At 45.0% G+C, this 10,706-nt stretch overlaps 1 protein-coding gene across 1 annotated transcript; it reads left to right on the forward strand.

The window, feature by feature from the left end:
* Window positions 1-294: 294 nt before the first annotated feature.
* Window positions 295-1,308, forward strand: NEUROD6 (neuronal differentiation 6). The gene has a single exon (XM_068973355.1). The coding sequence runs from the start codon at window positions 295-297 to the stop codon at window positions 1,306-1,308; it is 1,014 nt and encodes a 337-aa protein (XP_068829456.1).
* Window positions 1,309-10,706: the final 9,398 nt, after the last annotated feature.

Below are 10,706 nucleotides of genomic sequence, written 5' to 3' on the forward strand. Positions count from 1 at the left end.
AAACGGAGGTAGTGGTGGTATCACAATAAATACTTTATGTTTTATTTTCTTTTGATACTTTGCCTGTATTCATTAATCCTATTGCATGTGTCAATTTATTTATAATTACTAGGCTGCACAAACTCAAAATTTTTATTTAATATCTAAAAATTAGTCCTGGAATCAGTTTTTTCTTATGTTTTCGTATTCTTATGATTAAGTCATTGAATATGTTTTACGTGTATAAACTTTAAAAATGAAAACACTTTAAATATTGTGCTGGCATTTTTTCAGGTAATTTAAGGTTAGAGAACCATGTTAACACTACCGTTTGATGAGTCTGTTGTAATGCCAGAATCCCAGATGTGCAGAAAGTTTTCTAGAGAATGCGAGGACCAGAAGCAAATTAAGAAACCAGAAAGCTTTTCCAAACAGATTGTCCTTCGAGGAAAGAGCATCAAAAGGGCCCCTGGAGAAGAGACTGAGAAAGAAGAAGAGGAGGAAGACAGGGAAGAGGAAGATGAAAACGGGTTGCCCAGAAGGAGGGGTCTTAGGAAAAAAAAGACGACCAAGCTCCGACTGGAGAGGGTCAAGTTCAGGAGACAGGAAGCTAATGCGCGGGAGAGGAACAGGATGCATGGCCTCAATGACGCCCTGGACAATTTGAGAAAAGTGGTTCCCTGCTATTCTAAAACTCAAAAACTGTCCAAAATAGAAACTTTACGACTGGCCAAAAACTACATCTGGGCACTTTCCGAAATTCTGAGAATCGGCAAGAGACCTGATCTGCTCACGTTCGTCCAAAACTTATGCAAAGGTCTTTCCCAGCCAACTACAAACTTGGTGGCAGGCTGCTTGCAGCTCAATGCCAGGAGTTTCCTGGTGGGTCAGGGCGGGGAGGCTGCACACCACACAAGGTCACCCTACTCTACCTTCTACCCACCCTACCACAGCCCTGAGCTCACCACTCCCCCAGGGCATGGAACTCTTGATAATTCCAAGTCCATGAAACCCTACAATTATTGCAGTGCATACGAATCCTTCTATGAAAGCACTTCCCCTGAGTGTGCCAGCCCTCAGTTTGAAGGTCCCTTAAGTCCTCCCCCAATTAACTATAATGGGATATTTTCCCTGAAGCAAGAAGAAACCTTGGACTATGGCAAAAATTACAATTATGGCATGCATTACTGTGCAGTGCCACCCAGGGGTCCCCTTGGGCAGGGTGCCATGTTCAGGTTGCCCACCGACAGCCACTTCCCTTACGACTTACATCTGCGCAGCCAATCTCTCACCATGCAAGATGAATTAAATGCAGTTTTTCATAATTAATGAGGAAAATGAAAATAAACAGTGGTCATTCACCTCCCCCGTCTAATTAAGACAAAGCAGATGCTTGTGGGCTGAATAATTGGCACAACTCTATCTAAGGTGTTTACTAGTTCTGGAGTGTGTTTCAACTATTGTGAGAATTTTCTATGTAATAATAAATCTCTTTTCCTATGAGAACTTCTTTTCCTTTCCTTTTGTTCTGTAAAGCACTGTGATTTTGTTTCTACTGGAAGGATTTATTTTTCATGTTTTATTTTCTTTTAAATTCATTTGAGCAAGGTGTCTAAGAATATACTGTTGAATAAAGACATGCACACAGCATAATTCAATGTCTACTTCAGTTGTACAGTAAGTAATTATGAAAATGCATGTTATTAAAATCAAATGAATAAAATGTGTTTATAATTATTAGGAATTTATATATTATGTATCTCTGAAAAACATTTAAAAAATCGAGAATAACACTAAGCTGACAATGATATTGGAAGATGCATTTGAGGATGTACAACAGTATAAAAAGCTATGCAATTTTCTTTTTATTAAGAACGAGTCTAAATGCATTGGATTGGTAACTATTCCTCTTCAAGGATTTGCAAATGGGGCAACGTGATATTTGGGTAGGTGGTGTCATAATTTGGAACAATTATTTCAATCCTAAACAAAAAATTTTCAGCACTTGTTTTGTATTGTTCAGAAATTATCTGTACAGGTTTGTTATCACAATGTATAATTGTGTTTTTCCACCCACATTTTTAAAGCAATTAAATAGATATTTCCACTCCTAAAGGACATCTATTAGCTGTGATATTTTTGCATGATACTTATTATTCCCTGGTACACAGCTGCTTTCTGTCTCCAACCTTCCCTCCTCCCAATTTCATAAATATTTCTGGATTTCAAAATCAGATGAGATAAAACAAATTTCTTAAACAAAATGGCCAAAGTGCTTACACGATTGTTTTTTAAGTATCTTAAATGAAAGAAGAGGTGCCCATGAGGGTTAAACATCCTGGGGAAACAATGATAAATCCTGGTAACCTTCAGCTCGAGCCGAAATTTGGTGGCAAATTTCCAGCAAACACCAGAGTGGATGTTAAAACTGGAAGGTTTTCCTCTGTGCCTTTTAAATAAGTCTGGCCGATTAGAGGCTAAATTCTGTGTGAGTGTAAGTTTAAACCCTACTTGAAAAACGCAAAGCAGCTCACCCTCTTAAGCACAACTAAGCCCCTTCCAAAATAAAAATCAAGGTGGCAGTGACCTCACTCCAGATGCCCCTGTATTCAGGTTGCCTCCCGAGAGGAAGATGGGGACAGCCGCGAAGGCTGGTGAGGCCACTAGAAGTGGGTCCAGGGGTGGCAGGACCGCGCGGGGCTGGCTGGGCCGGGGCAGGGGTCCGCGGCCCACGGCTGCGCCCACGCTGCCTTCTTGTGTGCCCTGAAGGCCGGACGGCGCCTCGCGGGAGGCGCGGCGAGGAGTGAAGGCGGCTTTCCTTCGCCTGCGGTCACCGGGGCGCAGGGACACGGACTGCACTGCCCGGCTGCGGCCCGCAGTGGGCGCCCTCGGGCCTGGGGCCGCGGCTCTCGCACCGGTGTGGCTGCGGAGGAGACTTCACCATCGTCGGGGGCGGGCCCGCCAGACCCTGCCCCGAACTGGGAGGAGGAGACCTCTTGGCGACCAGGCCCCGAAAGGTGGGAAAAGGGTTGCCCACTTCACCTGTGCAGCGGGGCACGCGCGGCGGCTACCGCTCCAGTTTGCCCAAGTTCGGCTAAAGTCCTGCTTCGTCCTGCCGCTCCACGGCTGGCGGGGTTTCTTGAGCCAAGTTCGAGAGACGCGGCTTTCCCGGTCTCCAAGCTCCCCCTACCTTAAACTCCCCGTCCCGCGGCGCGTACTGCCGCTGCGCTCCCAGGGGCAAGGGTGCCAGTAGACACTGGCGCGGGACTGGACGGGTGATGAAAGCACTTGCCCCTTCAAACCCCTCGAAGGCAGGGGCAAAGGAGTCGGGAAACGGGAAGCCCAGTGCCCCTTACGGACAGAGAGAAGTTTGCCTCAGGTAGAGAGCCAGCCGCCTGTCCCCTGTATGTCGCGGACGCAGGAGTGACTGGTTGCTTCCTCGCATCCTCGCACACCTGCCCTTCCCTGGGACTGGTCCTGGACTGCCTGGCCTCGTTAAGGCCCCCTAGACGCTGAGTCTGATCATTGCTCACCCTGTCTGAGCAAAGAGCACGAACGTGAGGAAGCATCTAGAACTAGAAGAATCTGTTGTGTTTGATTTTTAAAGCAGGCAGTACTGTTTAGTCTTTAGCGGAATAGGTGCGGTCTCTCCCCGCTACCCTTGCTCTCTCCAAGGTGACCCGCCCTGCGCCTTCTCAGTGTCTTGTTGGTCCAGGAAACCTTTGAAAGCTGTATAGTGTTTCCACGGTCACAAACTCATGTTGGAAGTGGAGGCTGCAACAGGAGATGCGTTCTCTTGTCTCCCTTCTGGCAATATGGGAGAGCTACAAAGAAAAGCAGCTGGCTGAATGTCTGGGGAAGAAGCAAATATTCAGAAAAAGCGTCTCATCTGAGAGCTTTCTTCGCATCAAATTCAAGCAAGAGTGGGACTGTAGTCAAAGACCCCAGAGATAATGAAATTTCTTCTGTAATTGGGATGCACAAATCTGATGTGTGCTCTCTCCTTCAGTGGGCTGGTGGAATCCAGGATACTGTGCTGTGTGTGACAGGGTGTGTGGGACTGATTCCTGTGACTTAATCATCCTTCAGATCTCAGATGACGCCTGGAATCACCCAGCTGCCTTCCTTTACACTCACCAAGGGCAGAGTATCAGTTCTCTTCCTTAATAGGGCCGTCTCTGTTCCCTGTTGACTGCAACTCCAAGAAATCATATGATTTGTTCATTCATACACCAACATCACAGGTTCAGTGCCCTGCAGAATCCTTTTAAGTGATACTTTTACGGTATCACTCCAATGGAAGAGGAAATAGGATAGCACAGAGACTGCAGTTTAGGATCAGGAAGGCCTGGAAACAGACAGATTCAGGTCAAAATGCTACTTCGCTGCTAACCTGTTATTGCAATTACAGTGAGATGGTACACAGCACCCAGAAGGTCAGGATACCTTAGCTCCTTGTCCAATTCCTGACCTCATACTTTCCTTACCTCCCAGGATGAGAGGTCTTTACTGTCTCTCAAATTGATTAAGCATCTCTTTTGAGCTGTTATGTGACTCCCATATTTAACTTCTCAAAAGATTCTTTTCTCTTTCAACAGAATTAGTATATATTATATATATAATATACATACATCTATATAAGTGGTCTTAACAAAGTAAAGATGCATTTCTCTCTTATATAAGAGAAGCAGTAGGTAATGTAGGACCTGTATGGCTGTTCAAAGGCACCAGAAGCTTAGGCTCCATCTCCCTTTCTACTCCACTAAATTTAGTATAAATTTCATTCTCATGTTCACCTCATGGCCCAAAATGGCTGCTGGAGTTCTAGTCATTGCATCCTCATTTCAATTAAGAAGCAGAAAAGAGGGTGGCAAAAGGATATGCCACCTACCTCATCAGATCCCTTTAGCGAATATTTATATTAGCTCAGCTGGTAAAGAATCCGCCTGCAATGCAGGAGACCCTGGTTCGATCCCGAGGTTGGGAAGATCTCCTGGAGAAGGGATGGGCTACCCACTGCAGTATTCTGGCCTGGAGAATCCCATGGACTGTGTAGTCTGTGGGGTCGCAAAGAATCGGACACGACTGAGTGATTTTCCCCTTCCCCTAGGCATCTAGTATCCATCAATCTCTGCCATGCGTCTCCTCTAAATTCGAAAGCCTCGAGGTTTGAACCTCACCTTATACACTCTGAGGACCTCCTCAGCAGTTTGCCTTGCACATCATAGGTATTCATCATAATTTTCAGCTGTTTCAAAAATCCTCATGATGGTTCGGGAGGGAAACATTTCAGGACATGTCTTCCATCTGTGTGCTAATGAGATACACTGCATATCAAACCTCCACCGGACCACTGATGCAGTACAGCCATCCTTCATCAGTATCCCTTGAGGGACTGTCTTGAATCACACTGACCTCTATATCCCCACACTGCACTGCTCCTGGCCTCCAACATGATACTTTCGTGCCACCCATGGCATCGCCTGCCTTACTCACAAGAGTTTAGCCTGCCAGATAAGAGGCTTAGTACAGTGAGCCCCATCCCTTCCCAGCTGTATGGTTTGCTCGCCTCTTTCCAAGACCAATGTCATTACCTCTGCTGTTCACCAGTTCCTTCTTCCCCTGTCTGAGATCTTACATTTTTCCTAAGTATTCTTTTTTTCTGTTTCTACCATCTCTTTCCTCTTTGACTACATACATTCATGCTACCAAATGGTTTCTTTGGCTTCCCCCGCTTATAGAGTCTAAGTAGATTTCTTCTTAAGTCCAGTCCTCCTCCTCTCTCCTTGCGAAATGCAAGACCTCCAGTCTCTTGCTGTCTGGATTTTGAAAGCATGTAAGGAGAGGATTTCATCTACAATTCCTGGCACCACCGATGCCTTTTCTCAGGCATGCCCCCATGCACAGGATGCCTATGCCAGTGCCACCTCCAATGAAGCATTATGTGGCCGAAGTTATACTGCGTAGCCCACCTGGTGTCACCGACCCACCTTTCAGTTCAGTTCAGTTCAGTCACTCAGTTGTATCCGACTCTTTGCGACCCCATGAATCGCAGCATGCCAGGCCTCCCTGTCCATCACCAACTCCCGGAGTTCACTCAGACTCGCGTCCATCAAGTCCATGATGCCATCCAGCCATCTCATCCTCGGTTGTCCCCTTCTCCTGCCCCCAATCCCTCCCAGCATTAGAGTCTTCTCCAATGAGTCAACTCTTTCCATGAGGTGGCCAAAGTACTGGAGTTTCAGCTTTAGCATCATTCTTTCCAAAGAAATCCCAGGGCTGATTTCCTTCAGAATGGACTGGTTGGATCTCCTTGCAGTCCAAGGGACTCTCAAGAGTCTTCTCCAACACCACAGTTCCAAAGCATCAATTCTTCAGCACTCAGCCTTCTTCACAGTCCAGCTCTCACATCCATACATGACCACTGGAAAAACCATAGCCTTGACTAGACGGACCTTTGTTGGCAAAGTAATGTCTCTGCTTTTGAATATGCTATCTATGTTGCTCATAACTTTTCTTCCAAGGAGTAAGCGTCTTTTAATTTCATGGCTGCAGTCACCATCTGCAGTGATTTTGGAGCCCAAAAAACTAAAGTCTGACACTGTTTCCACTGTTTCCCCATCTATTTCCCATGAAGTAATGGGACCGGATGCCGTGATCTTCGTTTCCTGAATGTTGAGCTTTAAGCCAACTTTTTCACTCTCCTCTTTTACTTTCATCAAAAGGCTTTTTAGTTCCTCTTCACTTTCTGCCATAAGGGTGGTGTCATTTGCATATCTGAGGTTATTGATATTTCTCCCAGAAATCTTGATTCCAGCTTGTGTTCCTTCCAGTCCAGTGTTTCTCATGATGTACTCTGCATATAAGTTAAATAAGCAGGGTGACAATTTACAGACTCGACGTACTCCTTTTCCTATTTGGAACCAGTCTGTTGTTCCATGTCCAGTTCTAACTGTTGCTTCCTGGCCTGCATACAGATTTCTCAAGAGGCAGGTTAGGTGGTCTGGTATGCCCATCTCTTTCAGAATTTTCCACAGTTTGTTGTGATCTACACAGTCAAAGGCTTTGGCATAGTCAATAAAGCAGAAATAGATGTTTTTCTGGAACTCTCTTGCTTTTTCCATGATCCAGCAGATGTGGGCAATTTGATCTCTGGTTCCTCTGCCTTTTCTACAACCAACTTGAACATCAGGATGTTCACAGTTCACGTATTGCTGAAGCCTGGCTTGGAGAATTTTAAGCATTACTTCACTAGCGTGTGAGATGAGTGCACTTGTGTGGTAGTTTGAGCATTCTTTGGCATTGCCTTTCTTTGGGATTGGAATGAAAACTGACCTTTTCCAGTCCTGAGGCCACTGCTGAGTTTTCCAAATTTGCTGGCATATTGAGTGCAGCACTTTGACAGCATCATCTTTCAGGATTTGAAATAGCTCTACTGGAATTCCATCACCTCCACTAGCTTTGTTCATAGTGATGCTTTCTAAGGCCCACTTGACTTCACATTCCAGGATGTCTGGCTCTAGATGAGTGATCACACCATTGTGATTATCTGGCTCGTGAAGATCCTTTTTGTACAGTTCTTCTGTGTATTCTTGCCATCTCTTCTTAATATCTTCTGCTTCTGTTAGGTCCGTACCATTTCTGTCCTTTATCGAGCCCATCTTTGCACCCCCATCAAATGTCTTCTGAGTGTTTGGGACCTCCCTTGAAACTGGTTTTCTTCTCTCTCACCTCTGTGTGGGTCTCTGGTTTATAAGGAAAAAATATGTTCATATTTTGATAAGAGGGCAAAGTTCTTGAGTTCCTGTTAAGGGTCTCTTGCTTTAATGACCCAGCTCTCTTGGTCCCAAGGCACTCAGGCACACAGGGAGATCGGTCTGGGTAGGTTCAAACATGGCTTCCTGTTTTTTCAAAGCTACTGCAGCTTGTCTCCCCTTGGCCCTGATCCTGAGCTGTCTTCAATGCATCTGAGCCATTCCATATGTGTGGGGTATCTTCCCTTTCCAACAGGGACTCTATTTATTAATCAGGCTTCCAGTGGAAACCCCAAATAGGACAAGGTTCAAGTTCTTCCTGTGAGTAACTGTATACCAGGAGCATAGGAAGGGGAGGGTCTATACCCTGTACTCTTACACTAAAGTATATTAACATGATGCTCTAACCTAGGCGGAAACCCAGCTATGTATATGAGGTGTGCTCAGTCATGTTTGACTTTGTGACCCCACAGACTATAACCCACTAGGCTCCTCTATCCGTGTGATTTTCTAGGCAAGAATAGAGGAGTGGGTTGCCATGTCCTCCTCCAGGGGATCTTCCTGACCCAAGGATTGAACCTGGGTCTCTTGGCTTTCCTACATTGGCAGACCAGTTCTTTACCACTGAGCCACCTGGGAAGAACTGTGTATATAAGGCTTTCTTTCCAAACTGGAGAATCAAACCAAAGCAGCAACAAAAGACCCTCCATCTTTGTAAAGCCTCCACCTAGACTTTTCCCCTCTTTCCTTCCTAGCCAAAGTTCTTCAATAAGTATTTGTCTCCAGAATGTCTTACCTTCTTTAGCACCTTCTCTCTTTCATCTCTACCACCTGAGGCTCCATATATTTTAATATTTACCCCTAAAATATCCTTTTAACAAAGCATTCTAATGTTTCAAAGAAAGAACTGTGCCCCAGCCAACAGGAAGCTGCCGCGGGCTTAGCAGCCAGTGAGCCAGCCCTGGGGCAAGCACAGTGGCCCTGTGGCACCTCTGGGAGGCAAAGGGCTGGGAGAAAAGGATGTGGCTCCACATGCTGGTTGGGCACAGCAGGCCAGGGAAGGAGGTGGACATCCTGGACCAGAGAGGGTTTAGACAGATAGGTAAATAAATAAATAAGAAAAGGAAGGGGGCAGGGAGCGTGTAAAAACCACTGACAAAAAGAATTCAGATATCAAATTGGAAAAGTTGACTAGAGTTCTCACTATACAAGGCCCTGGGGGCCAGGTGGGGAATACAGAAGATCACCCAAGGGTGTAAAGGCTGAGGGCCCAACTTTTCCAGTTACTTCCATTAGCTTTGCACCCCTGGGCAAGCAACACACATGATATTGCAGATTCTTAATTTCTGATAAAATAAGGTCCATCCGAAAAAATAGTTTACTGATATTCAATGATTTTCATCCAGTCCTTATCCTCTTTGCCATCTCTCTGGCTGCTCCTGCCCTCCCAAGCTATTGTGGATTTCCTCTCACTTTGTTAACTATCCTTCTGTGTGCTTCACAGGCCTGTCCTCCTCTTACCTTTCCTCAGCCCTTTGCACCTCTTCCTTGCCTAGCAGACCCCACTTCTCCTCCTGTCCCCTCTATATGAAAACTACGAGATCTGCACTGAAGTCCACCAAATATCTCCACTTGAATATCCCATTGTCTTCTAAAACAAACTGTCTATAATGAAACACTTCCCCTAAACACTCCCCCTCCAAAACACTACCCACTCCTGCCAGCCTTATCCAGAACATTACTGAAGTTTCCTGTGAATAAAGTCTCTGAGCCTTCTTTGTTTAAATGAGCACAAATGTGAAAAACGTTTCATAAAAAAATTAAATGTTTCTTATATTTCCTTCTTTTTCTGGCCACTGCCCTTTGCAGTTAGTCTTCAGGTTCTGTTGACTCCCCTTATCCCTTCACATCTAGACTAATTTGTCAATCTCCTAGTTACTTCCTGGTGGCTCAGTCTGTAAAGAATATGCATGCAATTCAAGAGACCTGGATTTGATCCTTGGGTCCAAAAAGATCCCCTGGAGAAGGAAACTCACTCCAGTTTTCCTGCTGGGAAATTCCCAGGGACAGAGGAACTTGGGGGGCTACAGTCCATGGGGTCACAAGAGTTGAACATGACTTAGCGACTAAATAACCACCATCAAGCTAAATACCCCTACTCCACCCTTCCTCCTTCCAGCCAGTTTCCCGAGGTTGGCTTAATCTTCCCAAACTACTCTAACACTCAAATCCCTTGGAGTAACTAACATCTTTCACAGTTCTCATTTTCTGTCTGATGAATGATAAAAATTTTTCATTTGTCTAAATTCTCCATATTGAAAGTTAAATCAACTGCTGACCTCATATAGGAGTTTAGAATTTATAAAGCACGTTTCACGTATTCAGCTTATTTAATCCTGGGAACTTTATCATGAGATAATAATCCCTATGATTCTTATTTTATTGGAAACAGAATCAGCCAAGTTGCATCACTCATCCATGGGCTCAGAGCCCATAGATGTAAGTGGACAAATCCAGTTCTCAGATTTTTGCCCCTTAGTTGAGCACCTAAGGTCTCACGTCCTCTTTTCCAACCTGATATCCTGTTTCATTATATAAATGGTTTTCACCCACTTTTTTTTTAAGCATCAGTACCCTTAGTTTTCAGATGATTTCTTAGGAGCTAGTATACACATGAAAATGTTTCTGACCTTGGTAAAGATAGGTGTGGAGAGTCAAGAACCAAGACACTCCCCATCCCTGCCCTAGCTCCTGAGATATCTCTGAGGAGCAAGATTAGACAACCTCTATCTACATCTGGTCCCATCACTTCATGGCAGATAGATGGGGAAACAGTGGAAACAGTGTCAGACTTGATTTTGGGGGGCTCCCAAATCACTGCAGATGGTGATTGCAGCCATGAAATTAAAAGACACTTACTCCTTGGAAGGAAAGTTATGAGCAACCTAGATAGCATATTGAAAAGCAGAGATA

The sequence above is a fragment of the Capricornis sumatraensis genome, chromosome 5, assembly GCF_032405125.1.
Source record: "Capricornis sumatraensis isolate serow.1 chromosome 5, serow.2, whole genome shotgun sequence".
Lineage (NCBI taxonomy): Eukaryota > Metazoa > Chordata > Mammalia > Artiodactyla > Bovidae > Capricornis > Capricornis sumatraensis.

Excerpts from the sequence above, each read along its gene's own strand:
- NEUROD6 (XM_068973355.1), top strand. The coding sequence starts at position 295 with ATGTTAACACTACCGTTTGATGAGTCTGTTGTAATGCCAGAATCCCAG.